Source organism: Fukomys damarensis, unplaced genomic scaffold, assembly GCF_012274545.1.
Source record: "Fukomys damarensis isolate Sample0158 unplaced genomic scaffold, DMR_v1.0_HiC HiC_scaffold_14, whole genome shotgun sequence".
Taxonomy (NCBI): Eukaryota; Metazoa; Chordata; class Mammalia; order Rodentia; family Bathyergidae; genus Fukomys; species Fukomys damarensis.
Genome location: NW_022900926.1, coordinates 71,119,645 through 71,140,624, shown reverse-complemented (window position 1 = coordinate 71,140,624; position 20,980 = coordinate 71,119,645). Strand labels below are relative to the sequence as shown.

General features: G+C 37.6%; 1 protein-coding gene across 1 annotated transcript in view; it reads right to left on the bottom strand.

Annotated features, from left to right (window-relative positions):
* The window catches only part of Crybg1 (crystallin beta-gamma domain containing 1), a 115,929-nt gene extending 102,122 nt beyond the window's left edge, over window positions 1-13,807 (bottom strand). The window contains exon 1 of the mRNA XM_033763423.1: window positions 13,688-13,807. Coding sequence (XP_033619314.1) covers window positions 13,688-13,801 — 114 coding nt within the window. The 5' untranslated portion in view covers window positions 13,802-13,807. The remainder of the gene's footprint in view (window positions 1-13,687) is intronic.
* Window positions 13,808-20,980: the final 7,173 nt, after the last annotated feature.

The following is a 20,980-nucleotide window of genomic DNA, read 5'->3' as shown; positions in this document are numbered from 1 at the left end:
GTTCTACAAATCTAGACATTTAAGGTTGTTAATGCACAGATAAAAATAAAATGCAAAACAATTCATTAAATTTAAGTATAATTCTACACAATTTTAAAAAAATCCATTAGAGACAAGTAGTTTATTCAAGCTTAATGAGTATTCATGGGATATAACAGATAAATTGGCTTGGTAAAAATAGAGAAAAAATCCACACTAGGGTGAAGTGAGATATAAACAGCAACTTAACGAGAGTAATGTGCTAAAATTTCTTTTAATATGTCATAAGAAATGATGAATTAAAGAAACTATTCTATAAAATCACAGATACTAAAGGCAGAAGAATATATATAATCTAACTACTTATTGTTTAGTTTTTATCAGCACTATGGTATTTTACTCAAAGGAAATTACACAGATCTAGCCACATGTTGGAAAAAGGTACAAGAGCTTTTCCTGGAGCTCTGAAGGCATGACATGAAACTTACAAGCCTGAGTTCCCCTCATCCAGCTTTTGTTTTCCTCTTGTTCTAGTCTCTGAGGCACCTCAGGGAGGCCTGAGGCTCCCTAGAGCACCATCTACTCCATCTCCCACCTCTAATTTACAGATACAAAGGATGGTGCCCAGAAAAAATAAAGGACTTAACCTAACTGCACAAATGGTCTAGAGAAGAGAAGAGATCAGAACTACGGTCCACAGAAGAGCCAAAATCAGAGCTTTGGTTGTTAGCTACCGCAACACTTTCTAAGCAATTTTCTAGTTGATGCATTTGCCTGTATTGAGTGTCTTCTACACACCATGTACTGCAATAGGTATGAATAAGACACAAGTTCCCTGTTCTCAAGAAATCAACTGTCTCGGACTGGGGATTTAGCTCAGTGGCATTGCACCTGCCTCAAAAGCTCCAGGTCCTGACTTTGATCACCAGTACTGCCAGAAAAACAAAAACAAACAAATAAACAGTCTAGTGGATAAGAGATATAATTTCCAAATAATAATATAGAGAAGTTCCTTGAGATATTACAAAATTCCATGACAACATAAGAGATGTCAGGTAAGAGCAACTAGAACTCAGGGAAACTTCACAAATAAGTTAGTGTTATCATTAGAATTTTAAAGATAAATAGATGCTTGGATTAGCGTAGCTTTAAAGTAAAATAGAAAATCAAAGAAGATATTTTAAAGTATTATTTTATTTTTATAATGTATGTTGTCATTTTGTAGAATACCTGAAAAGGTTCAACATTTTGAATTAACATATATTATATATACATAATGAATCACCAAATTCCCTAAACTCCTGGAAATTAACTCTTGTAAGAAGGAGTTATTTTAGGAGTTAGGCAAAGGTGATTCTTCAGAATACAAGGGCATTACTTTGAATGGCACCATCATTAACACGGAGATGTTTTAAGTTAGGAGTTTCAAGTTGGACATGATGTGCATGTCTTGTAATCTCAGCACTCTAGGAGGTGGAGGCAGGAGGACTCCAAGTTCTAGCCTGACCTGGGCAATTTAGTGACTTAGAAAGATCCTGTCTCAAAATTTAAAATTTTTTAAAGGGCTTGGGATGTAGTTCAGTGAAAAGGCCCTGGATTTGAAAAACAAAATTAGAAGTTTCAGTGTGAATACCAAAAAAGCCTTACTTTTCTCACTTTGTAAATTAGGCAACCTTCATCATAAATTGTAATACAGGAAATAGAAAAATGATCCCTCATGACTTAGAGCTCTTACTTGAATCATCTTGGTGAATAGCATGTTAACTTTCAGATCCCCAAGGTCTTCCTTCAAAAACACACATGACAGGCTGGGGTTTAGCTCAGTGGCACCATTACTGCCTTAACAGCACAAGGTCATGAGTTCGATCCCTCGTACCAAAAACAAAACAAAGCAAAAAACAAGCATGACATTAGGTTTCAGTGGTGGTGAACCTATGGCATGCATGTCGTTTTTCCTTTAAGACAAAAGATGTTAATGTAGAGTTGTTCTTTCTAAACTAAAACCTCATTATTCAGGTTTAATTGTAGTGTTGGCACCTTGTGATAAATAAGTGAGTTTTGGGTAGCAGTGTGGGCACTCATCTCTAAAAGGTTTGCCATCACTGCGTTAGATGATCTGATGTGTACTTAGATGACCCAGATGGCCTTGGAGCAACTCATTTACTCTTGTCATAATCACAGAGAGCTCTCATAATCCCAAGTTGTCACAGAGTCTCTACAAATTTAGAGTTACCTGCAAGAGTTATCCAGGCACACATTTTAGCACCCCCTTACAATGTTCTCCTGGACATTTTCTTTCATGTTTCCAGTTGGAAATCATTAAAAAAAAATCCTGGTTGTTGATAATTAACCAATGGTAAACAAAGGACATGAACCTCTGGCCTTTCTATAAACGGTATTTGACTAAAGCTTCCAAAACAGTCATTAGGCACAATGGCATAGAGAAATCAAAGCTCTATTAAGAAAAACCGATAGTAAAATCAGTGGTCATGGGAATAAAAGGAATAATTAAAATACCAAATCTCTTGAATGCAAGAAACAACTAGAAGAGTCCATTTGACTGAAGTGGTAAGTGAACTATCAACATCAAATATTTTATTTGATCTTCAACTATCACTTCAGAACTAGATGTTTTTCAAAAGTATGCTTATGTGTGTATATGTGTATGTATATATATACACACACAGAAATATAAGTATATATACATACACATATATATTTTAAAAAATCGATACCTATTTCATTAAATTAGGGGTTAGATTCTAATCAGAACCATGAGAGGAAAAGAAATAGTACATCAAATGTTTACAGAGTATGCTTTTTTCCTAAAGTACACTACAAAATGAGATCGATATACATTCTACACTATGCATCCAATAGCTTCAAAGCCATCACACACAGAACAAAACATATGTAAACTACTACAGGTGGAGAAGAATGAGAGGTGAGTTCAGGCTTCTAGCGAGGGCCACCTTATATTTTATAGAGTAGCACAGAACATTTAATACTGAATAAAACTGATTTTACAAAAAAGGGATTGGGAATAGTGAATAACCATCAGGGTAAAGATCCAGAGTCACCTTCCAGGCATGGTGGCGGACGCCTGTAATCCCAGCATTCAGGAGACTGAGGCAGGAGGATCGCTGTGCATTCGAGACTCGAGACCAGCCTGGGCTACATAGTGAGTTCCAGGTCAACTACATAGTGAGATCCTGCCTCAAAAAACAACAAACAAACAAACAAACAAAAAGATCCAGAGTCACCTCTCAATTTTATAAACTGTCAAAGCTGGTATAAAAAAGACCATTCCAAGCTGCTGATTCAGAATCTGAAATGAATCATTCCACTTCTCAAAGTCTGATTTATTACTTTATTATCTGATTCAAATAAGAACTTGGTATACTGCAAATAAGTCCAGCCCAAAGGAAAGTGGCTTTTGAGAAAATATAAAGTAACTTTATTTTATCTCCCAACATTGGAATTCTGAAAAGCTTAATATAGAGAGGGCTTAGTCTTAGAGAACAATATCCAGCAGCAACTAGCTTCACTGGCATTTACTTGGCTAATTAAGTCCAAAACAACTGAAAAAAAAATTGTTTAACACAGAGAAACAGGGGAAGAAGGGGAGGAGAAGGAAGGAGGGAGAGGAAAGGAAGCAGGAGGGAAAGTAAGAAAGAATATGAATGAATGAGTGAATGAATGAATACAGCTAAATCAGTATTATTTTCAGTGAGTTTATTGGTACTTTTTAGGTATACAGGTACAGTTACATTCATTATTGGGATCTTGTATCGTGATGTATCTTGGTTCTTATTTTTTCCCATACCTCTGCCCTCCTTTCACCCCTCCACCCCTCCCTATTTACAAAGACTTTGTTTCCATTTTTTCCTTTTCTCGTATTTTTTCTTCTCCCTTCTTTCCTTTCCCCTTACTCCTCCCATTTCCCCTACACCTTTAGCCCTTTTCTTCCTATTTCACACTATCAATTATACAACTTGAACCTTATTTACACTTTTAGTTTTTCACATCAGAGAAACTATTCAGTATTTACACACGTGTGTCCTATTTATTTCACTTAAGAGTACAGCATCCATTTTCTAATGACTCTAGCTTCTCGTTCTTTATGGCTGAATAATACTACATTTTATAGAAAAACCACATCTTCTTTATCCAGTTTCCATTTGCTAAATTAGTATATTAACAGATAGTTGCCAGAATACCTTCAAATATATGAGCCTGAAATATTTAGTTAACCATCCCTAAAAATAATAGATACCAAGTCACAAGCAGGTACCTCACATTCAAACATTATTCAAAAGATACTGGAAGAAAAATCAATGGCTCAGAAGCATTTCCATAGTAAGGACTTACCTCAAGATCCCGATCATAGTACCTGTTTCTGGAATTTTCATATCTATTCCGGGAGTCAGAGTACCTATTCCGAGAGTCAACACTTCTGCTCCGATTGTTGGCGCATCCATTAGACCTGCCGCAGCCACACCCACAGCAAGTTCGACCCCCCATTGAAGTGCTGAATTGGATCAGCCTTCAGATTTTCTCCAAAAGACGACAATGAGTAGTACAGGATGGGAGCAGTGTCTCCAGCTATATATGCAGCAGGATATCCTTTCTCTAATCCCAAAGGCAGTTGGGGGGATAGCAGCGGCCTTTGTTCTTCACAAAAGAAAGGATCCCCAACAAGGGATTGCTAATAAAAACAAATAGTTTAATGTGATTAGGAAAGACCCTTCATAGATTCAAAAGAAGACAAACCCTAAACTTTTCATCTCTCCAGCCAAAATGATATGATCCTCTCTCAATGGCCTCAGGAAAACAAATGAGCATCACTGGCCAGTGACTCCTCTTTATTATGGGAATGATGTCACCAGAGCTTTAATTTTCTCCTGAGTGTCATTACCTAGCAGGAATTCAGCTTGATATTTAAGGATGTCAAAGAACAATAACAGTAATTACGACTTATGCAGAGCTTTGTATCTGCCCCATGGTTTAAAATCATTAGTGATTTACTTAGAACAAGATGGACATGCTGGTCAGGAGAGTCGCCATCCAGGTGTCCCTGGAGAAAGGGACCCATCTCCACTGGAGCTAGACACAGAATGCCAAAGGACCAATTGCAATGTTTTCAGTCTCTGATGCTTGAAGCTAAAGAAAGTGGTAAATATTTTTTAGTATTATGTGCAAGAAAATCATTTGAACAGGCGGAGTGAAATGGGATGAGTGGGAGGAGGAGTTCAGTTCCGCTTCTGAGATTCCACTGTGTAGAGTGATCAGAACATATTCCAAAAGTCCCACACCTGCTCCCCAGCTCTGATATCCCCTCTAGAGAAAGGCCAGAGAACAGTCTAGGTCTTTCAATTATTTAGCTCCTTCTACACATAACTCCTCCACCTTCACCTCCATAAACACAAAACAAAATTAAATGGTGACTGTATAACAAAGTACTAAGATATTTTCCAAAAAGGAGAAAGAAGGTGGGGTACAAAGAAGATAAAATGTTCCATATATTAAAAAACTTTTTGCCAATTCTAAATATCAAGGGTTATCACTTTATCCCAGTATCTTCAGCAAGATAAGCCAATGAAAAAACCCAAATAACAGAAAAGTCACAAAAAAAGGATAAAACATAAAAGAGCTCAACTTGGTTCTTAATTGAAGAACTGCAAATATAAATAATGAGATACCAACAGATTGAAAAGCCGAAAAAAAGTGATTATGTACAATATTCATACAGTTGATAAAAATTGTATGGGCAATTTTATAATATCTATAACATTTAACGGCCAGGGATTTAGCTCAGAGGTTCTGCCACCTGCCTGGCAAGTGTAAGGACCCGAGTTCAATCCCCTGTGCCCCCAAATAAATAAATAAAAAATAACCTTCTCCTTATTTAAAAATATGCATGCTTTTATTTAGAAATTTCACTTCTAAAGAACATAGCCCACAGAAATAACTAAAAAGAAAAAAAGCATAGATGCGGCATTGTTTATAAAAGGTAAAAAGTACAATAATTTAAATGTCTGTATGTAAAGAATAGAAAACTATGATAGTATATCAATAATATTGCATATATGGAATACCACTTAGCAATTCAAAAGAGGTATATTTATAGATAGCAATGTGGAAAGATGATCACAAAGATTCCTTTATTTTTAAAAAAGTTGGAAAACAGTATGTAGTATATGAGCCTTTCTGGTATATTTCCAATACTATGGTTGAACCCAGGGCCCCACACATTCTAGGCAAATGCTTTGTCACTAAGGTACGTCCCCAGCAATTTATCCTTTCTGATCTAAAAAATTAAAATTTAAAAAAAAAACCACACAAATGGAATGACTGTAGGAAAAAAAAATGCTAAAGGATACATACCAAACTAGTTACCTCTCAGTGTGAAGAGACTTTAAGTCTTTATTTTGTATGTTTCAATACTTCTGGAAATTTTTTTACAGGGAGCAAATACAAATTTGGAAGAAAAATAATAATCACACTCTTGAAAAATAACAAAAAAAAGCCACACCTACAACAGACAAGGCCTAGTTTGAGTTAATACAGGAAATGGACTGGCTGATATATATTTATATGTTTATTTATACATATATAAATAAATAGCACCCATAATCACTACCTCAAAGGAAGACAACACATATACTTGGGAAAGAAAGAAAAACAAACTGTTCACTGAGCTTGCCTACTACATCCTGGTGACCATGACACTTTAAAATGGAAAATATCATAAATAAATAGATATAGATAACTTGGATTTTTCCAAAGCTGGCTATACAAAGGCAATCATTTTTCCTTATAAGATCAGATATTTAGCTCTTATGAATAAAACAATAAGCACACCAAATCTACTGTTTGTAACGACACATTCAGATTACCAAAGCAACACCCTCCAGCATTTAGCATGCCCAACTTGTGAAACCTCATGTGCACAGAAAAACAGCTCTTGCTACACCCAACGATATCAGGTTCTTTTGGAGACAAAGCTCTTCCTGTGCCACAGTGCTCTGTTTTCAGCTGGATCTTGATGACACCAAACTGTCACACTGTCTTTCCAGGGCCCACACAGGGCTTATTTACACATGTATTTGGTGAGATTTCCTGCTCTACCATTGAAAGCCTAAAAAAAATAAAATAAAATTCGTATTGGAGTTGAAATGCTGCCTATTTGAACTAGTGTTGTTTTCTGCTTTTTAAAAAAATTTTTAAAAACTCTGAATTATTGCAAAATTTATAAATAATGCTCCAGGCATATAAAGGGAGCCTGACCCTTAGAGCCTCCTACTCTAGTGAGAAAGGAGACATAAACAGCTGTGTAAATGCTGAGTTCAAGGTATGCTCAAGGTAACTGACTGCATAAAGGGGAAAATGAACAACTTTGGCAGAGAACACACAGAAGGAGCTATCTAGGGAGGATTTTAAAGGATGAGTACAAGTCTACGAAGACAAAAAACAAAAAAACACAAAAACAAAAACTGGGAAGACTTTTTAGGCATGAACACAAGGAAGTTAGAATGGCCACTTGAGTAAAAGGAAATGACAGCAGCCCTTCAAGACAATGCAATCAGGACTGTTAGAGTTCATGTAAATCAGAGAATCAAAAATTATGCAGGTATACCTAAACCATTTTAATTTAACTTTAATCATAACATGGCTTAAATGATTCCTTCATCTTCAAAAAATTAATAGGCAATGTTTTTATATGGTTCAAAACTTAAAATACAAAATGTACACAGTGAAAAGCTTGTGCCCCTGTTCATTGTCCCTTACTGCTATCACAGGAATTTTTTACTAGTTTTTATATAAATGTCCCTATTTCCTTAATGGATCTACAAATGTATGTACATTCTTTTCTCTTGCATCTTTATACAAAATTGAATATGCTGTATACATTGTTTTCTACCTTGTTTTTTCCCTTCTAACACTGCTTTTTAGGTCAGTAATGATACAGCATAGGGATTCCTGGCACACAGACACCTAGGGAAGAGAGATTGAGGTTAGGTACTATACTAGACTACCTATGTGGATAGGACAGGTCCCAGGCTGAGGTGGGGTGAAATGATGACAAGATCTGACTGATGGGAAAGCAGATACTTGGGACAAAGCAGATCTAAAAGTTCAGCTGTCCCTAATCTAGCAAAGGCCACAGATAATTTAAAACAAAGTCCTAATGGGAAAGTAGAATATAAGCTGTGGTGGTGCATATCTATAATCCCACCACCTGAGAGGCTGAGGCAGGAGGACAGCTGCAAGTTCAAGGGCAGCCTAGGCTACATTGTGAGTTCAAGGGCAGTATAAACTACATAGGGAGACCCTGTCTCAACCTCCTCCCCTCCGAAAAAGGAAAGTTGGAATATAGTGTTGGAATGTCTAGCTCAGTGGTGGTAAACCTAGGGCACATGTGCCACACTGGGCTGTTTATATCACTGAAAGCTCTAAAAGGTTCACCGTCACTAGTCTAGGTAGATGACACTTATAGGTTCCTTTAAGTAAGTTATGATGGGGAATATTAAACCTTAGTCAGTTAAATGCCTCAGCCTCAGCTCTAGGGTTGGGGGATGGTCTTTAGTTTTTGGGCAGGAAGATTTAAGCAGTCTTTGGTGAGATTCGGAGCCTCAGGGACTTAAGACACAATGTGGAAACTTAGTGATCAATGGTCCTGGAGGGAGTCCTGGGCCAGCTCACCAGTGAAGGAGATACAACACTAATGCCCACAGGTTAGGGCAGCACTGGGATGTGATGGATGAGTCTGAGGCCTCTTAAGGACTTCATATTTTAAATTTGGTCTAGTCTAAGAAATAAGGTAAGGCTAGGGATTGGGCATTCAATGAAATACCAGTGGACCTTGTTTAGCAACTACAAAAAGAGAAAAAAGAAAAATAACACTGGGGGAAGGGAAATGGGTAGAGAGATACAGCCCCTCTCAAAGTAGCCAACTATTGGATGAATGTAGCTCAGTGAAGTACGTGCTTAGCCTGTTCAAACTCCAGCACCAAAAAAGTGGTTCACTACAAGGCAAACATGAAAAAGAACGTACTGGAAGAAGATTTTTTCCTCTCTGCTACCTCAACAAATGCTTATCAAGTCGAATTTTTATATTTAATGACTAAACTAGAATAAGCAGGCTAAGAACTAGAAAATATTTCACCTTGACACCTAGAAAATTAAATAGTGTTAAAGCTACTAAAGGTGATTGTGGAAGAACCATTTCAGAAATAGCTGAGAATAATGCAGCTGAGATGTCTGTCTGGGATGACTCTGGAGCACCCCAATCTCAAGCATGAGGCTAAGTCAGATTTCTCCTAAATTGCAGGTCAGAGACCAAGATTTGTACGAGGTACTCGTGAAGGAGTACCGTACTGACTTGGGAAGATTTCACTCCTCCACAGACTATAGTTATTTAGTTTCCGAAGGAAAAGGGATTATCTGTCTTTTAAAACACACACACACACACACACACACACACACACACACATTTATACACAGGCAAGTGGACACAAATGCATTTGTAGAAAATGTGAAATAGCAGTTTTATCCAGCTTAAGATCTAAATGGTTAAGCCAAAAATAGTGTTTTTGTTTGAATTATATAATTTCTGTTCATTCCACTTTACTTGTTTGAATGTGGCTCCAAAAAGATTGAAATTATGACAATTTCATATATAATCACTATAGTCACATACAATTTATAGATAAAAATAGTAACTAGAATTGAAGGGTGATTAAAAGATTTTTATGATTAAAAACCACTGAAATTCTCATTAAGGTAATTATGCTCTTTGAGGATGCTCTATTTTAAGAACACATTGCTCAGTATTCTTGTTTATTTTGAAGAAATGCTTTAATTAACAAGGAAAGGAGGGGGAAAGGAAGGAAAGAAGAGAGGCAGAGAGGGAAAAAGGAAAGAAGAAGTGAGGGAGGGATTCCCTTCACGTTCTGGAAATACTTCCATAGAATGGAATTAGGATGTCTGCATTCCCAAAATGAGTTAAGTAGTAAATACAACATAACAAATATAAGTACATACATGAAAACAAATACAACACAAAATAATCTACAGTGTTAAATCTCTCTTCCATGCAAAAGAAAAGTTGTTTGATTCATGTTTGCCATATAATATATATATATATGTGTGTGTGTGTGTGTGTGTGTGTGTGTGTGTGTGTGTGTGTTTTTAATTAATGAAACCAGTTCCTTATGCTTTTCTCTTGTATGAAGTAAGAGCCCGTTAGAAATATAAATATTTTAAATAAACATATCATCGACTCTAAAACTATTTTATATAACCATTTAAACGTTAAGAAAAAATTGTTTTGTGGAACTATATAGTTCCACCTAAGATTCAAATTCTGGTATGCTTTAATTTGTAGTTACACTTTTTCCCTAGTTGTTGTATGTGTATTTGAAAGCAATATTCCCTTTGTAATTATACATCCATATTTCCGTTTACAGAAGCAGGTAGAGTAAATGTCTTCTTATTTTAATGGAAGGATTCAATACAGCACTGTCAACTTTAAGGAATGTTGTTACAGCATATTAAAATTACCAACAAATAAATACTGTAACACGACCCATAAAGCAGATAGAATAGAAACATTCTGGTTGTTTGGGAAAATATAAATTGTTTAGATTTAATGCAAATAAAACATGTGAACTTATCTGAATTCACAGATGTAACTCAAAGGGCTCTATCAACTGAGGGACCTTCAGAGAGGAATGTATGCTTTCTCCTGGGAAGGAAGGCCCAGGGGTCCAGACAGAACTCCTCAGAAGACCCATTGAACTCTGCAGGAAATGACCAGGCTCAGTGGGGAGAACAGACTGAGGGTAATGTGGAAGGTATGGAAAGTGCCTTGGCACCCTGGAACTCATCTAAGTATGAACCATGCACAATTTAAGCAGAGTCAACTGTTCTTTTCCAGTCATACGAGCCAGGGTGGTGGTGTGGTGGGGACCAGGCACTTCTGAGCTACTGATCCAGTTGCCCCTCTCTGCCAAGATCTCAAGAGACATGAAGTTGAAACTGCATTAGTGGGGACAAAACAAACTGCTGCTTACCTCCTCCCTTCACCAGACTAGCAGAATGGCAGAGTAAAGAAGTTTGAGAAAGCCAGGGCTTCAGAGCCAGAGTGAGAAACAGAGAAGGTGGAGGGGATCAAAAGAGGGGGCAAGATGAGAGAGCGAGAGAGGAAGAGGAAGACAGTGGTCAAATCCAGAAGTAGACTTCAAAGCCAGTTCTTCCTGTTGCAGATATTTTGCCCATCCATGAAGGGGAAGGTGTGAAAACAGTGTAGAGTAAAGGCGGGTACCTGGATGACCCCATTCCGAGTGATGAATGGAGACAAGGTAGCCTGAATTGTATTCAACCTCTGTTTGCTCCCTTCCTGGAGACCCTGGCCTTCTTCTTGCTCTGGCTCCTTCCTGCACGGGCTCTCAGTTTGCCTATTGGTAGCTTCAGGCCCCTAGCTTCCCAAGTATACTGAGTGTTCTCCTTCTCCCTGGGTTTGACCTTGGGCCTTTCCTGTGCACTGCCCAGCACCCAGGGCTTCTTGCCTGTAGCCTGTGAATGAGGGCCAAGAAACTGTCTGGATACAGCATCAGTACTGAAAGGCACAGACTGTGCTAGACTGCAGACAGGACCACAGAGCAAGAGAGCAGATACTGCAGACCCTTCACTCACCCCTCAGGGAATTTTTTTGTTTTCCGCAATTCTAAATGTTGCCACAAATTGTTTCCTGGAACTGAAGTAAAAATCACAGAAAATTTAACTGCATTAAATTTATAGAACTGTGTTTATCTCAAATGATAAAAAGATACAGTCATGCTGGGCGTGGTGGCACATGCCTGTAATCCCAGCACTTGGGAGGTTGAGGCAGAAGGATAGTAGCGCACAGGCTGGTCTCGAACTCACAGCGATCCTCCTGCCTCAGCCTCCCGAGTGCTGGGATTACAGGCGAGCGCCACCATGCCTGGCCAGTGTTGGTTTTTTTTACTTATAACGAGGGAAAAAAAATGAGAAACCAATTTGCAAATAAGTATAAAGTACAACAAGCCAGGTTATTTAATTTTTTCAATTTCAATTTGATTGTTTTATTTCAATGTTTTTTAAATAGCGATCCTCCTGCCTCAGCCTCCCGAGTGCTGGGATTACAGGCGAGCGCCACCATGCCTGGCCAGTGTTGGTTTTTTTTACTTATAACGAGGGAAAAAAAATGAGAAACCAATTTGCAAATAAGTATAAAGTACAACAAGCCAGGTTATTTAATTTTTTCAATTTCAATTTGATTGTTTTATTTCAATGTTTTTTAAATTTAATTTTCTATTTTTCCTATTTATTGATCCTCTTTTTTGGGGTTATAAAACATTCTGTATTTAATTTCCCTATCTACTTCTGTTATGGTCTAATAAAGTATAAAATATGAGCTAATGACCTTATCATTTCCTTTTTCTGCTTTCTATCACTAAGTAATTTCTTTTGCGGGAGGCGGGTTTTAAGACAGGGTTTCACTGTGTAGCACAGGCTGGCCTTGAACTTGCAGTGATCTTCCTGCCTCAGCCTCCCAAGTGCTGGAATCACAGGCATGTGCCACTATGCCCAGCCTAATTTTTAAAAAAACTTTTGTACCCCTGTCCCACACCACACTGCCTTGGAGCCTGCCAACCATGAACTAAGACCTAAACTAAATGGAAGCTAAATAAGCCTTTCCTCCTCTAACTCTGGGTGGCAGGTTATTTTGTCCTAGAAACAAGAAAAAATAACCAAGACATTACTAAAGCAATGTCTTGTGCATTTGAGGACTTCTTTTATTAAATAAGCCTTTCCTCCTCTAACTCTGGGTGGCAGGTTATTTTGTCCTAGAAACAAGAAAAAAATAACCAAGACATTACTAAAGCAATGTCTTGTGCATTTGAGGACTTCTTTTGTAACAGAGTATGCTTACTACTAACTCACTGATGGAATAAGTTGAAAAAACAAGAAAGTATACAATCTTCAAGGCCTGGCAGTTAAACTAGCTCTCACTCCCACTGGGACTAAAGATACTATTCTGCTTTCCTACCCTGCAGTCAAGTAAGTATAAGAGTCTTGTTCTTCTGTGAGTAAATGAAGGCAGTTACAGGGGTATACTTCTCTTCCTGCCCTCTGGGGGAAAAGTATTCTTCTGAAGCAATATAATTCAATCAGAACTTTCTGACCAAACATCTGGACATTAGGAAATATTATTGCAAAATAATGAACTCTAAATGCCTTACAATAGGAAAAAATGCTTTTTATGGAAAAGACCTGCTAATTCCAAATACTGATGTCAGTACCTTCAATTTAAAGCACAGCTTGTATAAAAGAGAAACAGCAGGTAAAAGGCCCCATGCATAAGAAGAATGCCTAAAGGCAGAGAAGAGCAAAGATTGGACTCAGCCATTGAGACGTATCACTTATTATCATGTACTCTGATATATAATGTTATATCAGATATATTATATCATATATAAATCCCTTTACAATTATATGTTAAACATAATTATCATATAATAAATTATATAGTAAACACTATATATTTCTTTATATATGGTAGGCAATATATAATGTTCCTTATAAGATATGTTTCTCAGTTAGACAGGAGTTATCTTATAGTGCTTTAATTCTTTAAGTGTTTATTTCTGGGTGTTGAATCTTGAAAAGGAAGCATTACCTTTTTAAGTGTTCTAGAGTCTGTAGAGGAAGGACCGGGTAGCTCACTGGTGGTATGGGATTCCTCACAGTACACCGTAAATTCCTGGGATTCTTGTTGGGTTCCATCTGGCATATCCAAAGCTCTATGAAGAGCAGAAACACAGACATGTCAATAACCTAGCAAGAACAGTGAAAACCAAAGTTGTAATTCTTCATATATATTTCCAATTAACCAAAATAACAAATCATTCTTCAAAACCTACACATCATTATAGACAATGTGACTCTTTTATAACACATTGATAAATAAACCTTGCCAACTTCACCAGAATTCTTCTAAACTCTAAACAGGAAACAACTCAGATAGGTAGATAGGTGGATAAACAGATGTGGAAATACAAGAAATATCATTTCATTATACTACAAAGCTACTGTGAAAAATATAGCATGGTACTGGCAAAACAAAAATACAAAAAAAAAAAAAAAAAAACAGACCCAATGATCAATAAAACAGACTAGAAGACGCAGAAACAGCTCCAAATACACTCAGCTATTTTATCTTTGGCAAAGGAGCCAAATACCTTCACTGGAAGAAAGATAACCTCTAACAAATGGCGCTGGGAAAACTGGCTTTCCACATGCTGAAGATTAAACCAAGACTTCTATCTCTCACTACAAACTAAACTAAAATCTTTTTTTTTTTTCTCAGTACCAGAAATTGAACTTAGGAGCTTGCACTTGCCACACAGGTGCAGCATTGCTGAGCTACATCCCTAGCACTAAACTAAAATCAAAATTGATCAAAGATCTAAATATTAAAACAGAAACACTAAATCAGCTGGGAAGTAGAACTCTTGAAGAATCCTTTGCCAGCAGGTAACATAAAGTCCAGCTCAAGAGAAGCCTGATAAAAACAATATTTATTAACACATGTAAAACAATAGGAGTGATTGAGTTGGTTTAATCAGTTTTCTTAGTTGTTCCTGAATCACGTATAGCCACAGTTACACATGCCATATAAAGGTATGATAATCATTCCAGAGGATGACAGAACTCTTCCTGTGTTTTTCACTTAGAAGTGAGAAAATCTTCCCGAGAAGCCAGTTCTTGACATGCCTATACCATACCAGTCACTAGACCTACTACTTTGAGAATGAGGCCTGAAAGACATCACTGTTCAGAGGGTGTACATGTGGAAAAACTGGAGTCCTACTAAGAAAAAAGAGAACAGGAAGAGGTGGAAGTGGATGTTGGATCACCTCCCTGGCTCTGTTTTAAAGCATGGCCGCAAACTCACTACACTGTTGGTAAGAGGTAGAGTCCCTATATATTTATGATTGAACTTGAGCTGTCAAAGTAGAAACTTTCATGGTTGGGGGCCTCATAGTATGTTGAATCCAGGGAATCTACTTGCCTCCTGGCTTGGGGGATAAACTAACAAGACTTAGCATCTGTCCATGGTTGACTCGGGGGTGGTGTGTGTGTGTGTGTGTGTGTGTGTGTGTGTGTGTGTGAGAGAGAGAGAGAGAGAGAGAGAGAGATAGAGAGGAGAGAGAGAGAGATTGGGGATAGAACCCAGGGCCTCTGCAGTAAGCTACACAGCCTATACTATTTTAATTTTGGAGACAGAGTATTACTAAATTGCTAACTTGCCCACGATAGGCTTGAACTTGCTACTCTCATGCCTTAGTCTCCCAGAGTGCTAGGATTAGAAGGATGTGCCACCACGCCCAACTCAAGGGTTAATTCTATATGCTTGGGGTAGGATCCCTACATGGATGAGCCTGTCAAGGCCAGAAGAGGGGAGGACTATAATAGAGAGAGTTCCAGAGTAGGTCCTTGCTTCACCATGATTCTGAAACCAGAAATGCTGAGTGTTTGTGATATACCCAACAACCTCTGACCCTCCCTTTGAAGGGAGGCGGAGATTGAGGTATTGGCTCACTTCCCCTTCCTCATGACCCAGATCCAAGCAGGGCTGCTGCATATCTGGCCAAAAATGCCATCATTTAACAGTGTGCTCAAGGACTTAATTGGGAGATAAGGCAAGGCCACACAGATCAAGGGCTTCAAAAGCAGAGCTCAGCCTCAGAACAACCTCTCAATCTAGATGCTAAGGCCATCCCAGGAGCATTTTCTACTTCCTGTCCAGAGCATCAGTTCTGAACTCCTACTCATAGCCTCCTAAAGTTTGCCTCCTGCAACACAACCTTCACAGAAGAATAGGCTTGGAATCATACAGATGGTCGCTAGAGCCTAGATTAACATTATAACTTTATAATTCATCTTGTCAGACAAAAAGTAAACAAAGATGAACAAATGCATATTCTGCCCTCTAGATATTATAGTTTAGTAAAAATAAGGGCTCAATGACTGAGCAGCTGTAGTTTTAGTCTGAATAATAGTTACATATAAATCCAAAGAGAGTAACAGCCAACAATGATAAAAGTTTCCAATAAGACAGGCCTACTGGAAAGTTTAACACTTATTTTCCAAAAGGTAAATTTTAGTTCCATTCCTGGTGAGTAAGGTGTAGGTAGCTATGATAATGGCTGAGCATATAAATTCAATACCCAGCACTGAAAGAAAAATAAAAGTAAAGAAAAAGAAAGAAGAAAAGAAACAAAAAGGCTGAATATGGTTTCTTGCTGAGAAATTTCAGATTTGTAAAGGTAAGCACAGTTCCTTTGAAAAAGTCACCAATGGTCATGAACAACAATCTCTGAGGTTAATAAAATAAAATCCTCCAATGCTGCCATATTAAGTCTTAGCTGGGAATAATTTATTAATCTACTAATTGTAATCTTTTGTGCTTTCCTTTTTAAGTACACATATTATACTGTCAGAGTTTCAGTGTTAAGTACTCAAATTTACTCAGACATATAAGTACCAGTTCATTTAATTATTCTTTATGCTTTCCTTTTATTTGGCTTACATTTAAAAACCAGATTTCCCTCCTCCCTGGAGAGTAAATTAATAGCAAAATTAATAATGGCAAGACTGCTTTTCCTTTCCTAAGTTAAAATAGTCACATGATCATTCTCAGATAAATCCAAGGTTTGGGCTGGGGATTTAGCTCAGTGGTTCTGTTGCCTGCCTTGCAAGTGCAAGGGCCCGAGTTCGATGCCTGGTAGCAAAAAACAAACAAACAAACAAACAAAAAACACCCACAAAAACAAAACAAAACAAAAAACACAGGCAAGATAAATCCATGCTTTGTGAGGCCTGAAGCTTGTATAGATGTGGTGGGCCCACTGTAAGACAAAGAAAACAAAACGCTTTCTTTTAAAAAATGTACAGTACTAGAAAAGGGACAAGAAAAAAAAGTGAAAATAGAATGAAAAATGAAAAAGCTTTTGTATATAGGGAGGAAGGGATTGTGGGATGGAATAAAATAAAATAAAATTTATTTTTAAAAAGAAAAAATAAAAATGTACAGTACTAGTGCCTCTTTGAGGGCTCTGGAAATGGCCCTGCACTTAAGCTTCATTTGCTTCCTATAAATCCACCTCCTATTTTCCTACAGTTGGTCTACCCTCATCAACTTGTTCTTCCAGCATTTTAATGCGGGTAACTCAATAAAAGCAAGATGATTCTTTATCCCACAATTCTTGCTTTAGAGAAAATGTGCCTATAAGATGATTAAATGAAGCAAAAATGGCGAAGGAACCGTTTTTTTTAACTGTAGAGTATAAACTGATGCCATACTGCCATCTACTGTCTACTCAAAGAATTATTATGTTCTACTGAGCCTCAAAATTGATTTGGGTTACCTAAAGAAGCCTCCATGTACAATGAATTATTTCTTAGCTTAGAACACCACATACTAGAGTCACTTTTCTGAATTAAGACATTGGTTACAAAGTGACATAAATTTGATGGCCACAAAATGCAAAAACTTAATCCACTTAACAAAATGTACTTAGTATGCATATTTCTTCACTGCAACTGCTACACGGTAGAGTGACCATTTACTGAGTAACCTCTATTCTGCTGACATTAGACTTTGTATCATATTATGGACACACACTATCAGACGATGCTAGACTTGAAAAGGCCTCTGGAGATTACAAGGTACAGGCAGATTATTGGGTTTTTTGTTGTGTTGTTTTGGTTTGGTTTGGTTTAGGCCTTGAACTCATGACATGGCCCAGGCTTGTCTCAAACTCACAGCAATCCTCCTGCCTCAGCCAGGTGTGCACCACTGTGCCCCCAACAGATTATTATAGATTTTAGAAGGCACTGTCCCTGGGCAACCATCTCACCGACAAGAGCATTGAACCCATTAGTTACTCTGGTGTGTGGAACAGGAACACAGACATGTATGCCCAGACTCAGAAAGAGGCATTTAATGACAATATAAGGTGAGAACCATATAAATCTGATCTCTTAAAAAAATCTTTCTTAGCAAATCAAGGGTTTTCAATATTTAGAATAGGGTTTTCTTTCAGAAGCAATGCTGTCTTTTAATTTATATTTTTATCAGCTAGTCAGACTAAAGGATGAAATATAGCAATGTTTACACAGGAATTTCCCAGTTATGTTAGCAAGGCCATTGTCTGGGAAATTTTAACATCTCTATTTACTGGGCTATTTCACTTCTCCAAGCCTCGTTTTCTCATCTAGGGTTTTAATCATATTGTCATTAGAATTAAGTTAGGTAATGCAAAAGGTGTGGCCCAGTACTTGCACACAGTAGGTACTCCATAAATATGAGATGTTCCTATTATGTGCATGAACGTCAGTTGACATTGTGTGAATAATAACTTACAAGATATGCGGACAGACAGTACCTAGAGCTAGATCATTCACCAGGCTCAAATATGAAATGGCATACCCAAGGGTACACTGCTATAATCACAATTACCCGAGAGGCTGAGGCAGGAGATCATGAGTTTGGAACCAGCCAGTGCAAATAGGGACTTTGTTAAATAGATAAAATCTCTGAAGATGCTTTAAAGACAACCTAGCAACCAAACCATCTCATTTTGCAGATCAGCTTATTGAGGCCTAGATACCCACTGATCAATGTCGCTGGCAAGAGACTGCAGAAAATCCACTTGGATGCCTACCTAGTTAAGGGGCTAATTTCAAATTCACAGTAAATGAATTTCATGACCACAAAATCTCCAACTGGATGGGGAAATGAAATCATTTTCATTTTCTATGCTCATATGTCTTCTTCAAAACATCCTCAAATTTGTAGCAATATATAGAATATAGTATACCTTTAATACAAGTACTTAGCATCAACAAATGCCAACAGAGTACCAAAACTCTGCCATCTAGTGGTTGCACAAAAGTATCGATCTACTCATCCTTAGTATTGTTTCTGGAAAAGTTATTACTCTTCTCCGCACTTGCTTCTATTTTCCTGGGCACATTAACATTTTAAATGGTGGCCTGAAGTCTGGGAGCCATGTCTAAATGTACTGTGTGGGCACATACGGCCCTACTCCTTATATCTGACTGATACAATGCAGATCATCTTCCCAAACCAAGGCTAGGGACATTTGCCCTAATACTTCTTAGTGAACTCTAGTTGGGGTGTTATACAGCTTGTAAAATTTAATCAAGATATCTCAGAACCAGTAAGTTGTGAATTTTGGTCATTTGAGATAACTTTATATAATTAACAAACCCACCCAGAACCAGGCTAAACTCCACAAGATACAGTTTTATTAGCATTAATCACGGAGGAAGGAATGATCCCATCCTAGGCAAGAGCAAAGAGAAGTAGAGATTAAGAACCACACATTTCGGAACCAGTTCCTAAAGTCCCAAGAGAGCTGAGGGAGCCGGGTCTGTGCCTCAGGAAGAGCTTGGTTTTATCAAGAGTCTTGTGTTTCATGCAAGATCACACATGCTGTCATTCAGAGGAGTTAATGATTAGGACACTTTTTTCAGCTTCCCTTTAAAAACATTCAAGTTGGACAAGTTTAGTTTACAGTTGTTAAAATACAAAAGAAGGATTCTGATTGCTGGAAATTTCCTTCTAAAATGTCTTGAGTTCCTATAATCTAATGACAAAAAAAAGAGGTAGCTTTCTTTTGATGGCATATTTATTTATCAAAGAAAGACTAATGACCTTACTAAATTTATAAATGATAATGCAATGGAAAGTATTTTAAATCCTTTGTAACCCAGTACAAAATTACTGAGGCTTATACTACCCTCAGGCAAGGCGGAGGGAAGCTGGCAGAACTTGGTCACAGGGACAAAGGTAGAGAAAACATCCTTAATCACCCGGGGTAACTTTGTTTTTGTTTTTTTGTTTGTTTTGGTTTTTTGAGACAGGGTCTCACTGTGTAGCTGAGATTGACCTGGAACTAACTATGTAGCCCAGGCTGGTCTCAAACTCACAGAGATCCTCCTGCCTCAGCCTCCCAAGTGCTGGGATTACAGGCGTGAGGCACCACGCCTAGCCAGGGGTAACTTTGATAAGTCATCCCTGAGCCCTCCAATTCCAATCAACCCACCTCTGGTCACTGTCAAGGTGCCCTTTGTTATCACAACTGAGCTTGCTTTTAGGAGTCCTGCAAGATGCAGTCATGTAAGAACTCTGTTGGACATAATGCAGGGAAGCTGTGAAAGATATTAACTACTGTCTTATCTAACTATCTATGGAAACTGGAAGGAAAAGGATCTTTACTTCTTTGTTTATTATTTGCACTGTTGGGGATTGAGCCCAGGGCCTTCTGACTGAACTATATCTCTTGCCCTTTTAAAAATTTTTTATTTTAAAATTGTATCTTGCTAAGTCATTAAGTTGCCTGGGCTGGACTTGAACTTGTGATCTTCCTGTCTCACCCTCCCTGAATGCTGGATTACAGGAATGTGCAACCACACCAGGCTAGAAATATCTTTTATTCTTAAGTTCTAAGAAAAGTATTTCTTTTCCTTATCCATTGACTTTGAAATAATGTAGACTGTGTACTTGATGGTGAATCTTTTAGTCCTGAGGCACCATGCCTGCCTCACAAACACAAGGTCCTGAGTCTGATCCTGGTACAAAAAAAAAAAAAAGTAATTATAGAACTTTTGAATGTATGTTTCTACAAAATAATTGTTTTTCTGGCCTTATCACTCATTTCTTTCTTTTTTTTATCTTTACCTACTTGCATTATTAACTGGATATTACCTACTATAAATGCTTTAGAGGATGAAGTGACAATTATAAATATATGAAACACATTTCTATTTCTATCTCACAAGTATGACATCTGTCTCCCCTTATCCATTTTAACACCCCATCCCAGTTCCTGGCTTCTCAATGTCTTCAATTTAGCAAGTTTCAGGATATTCTCTGCTA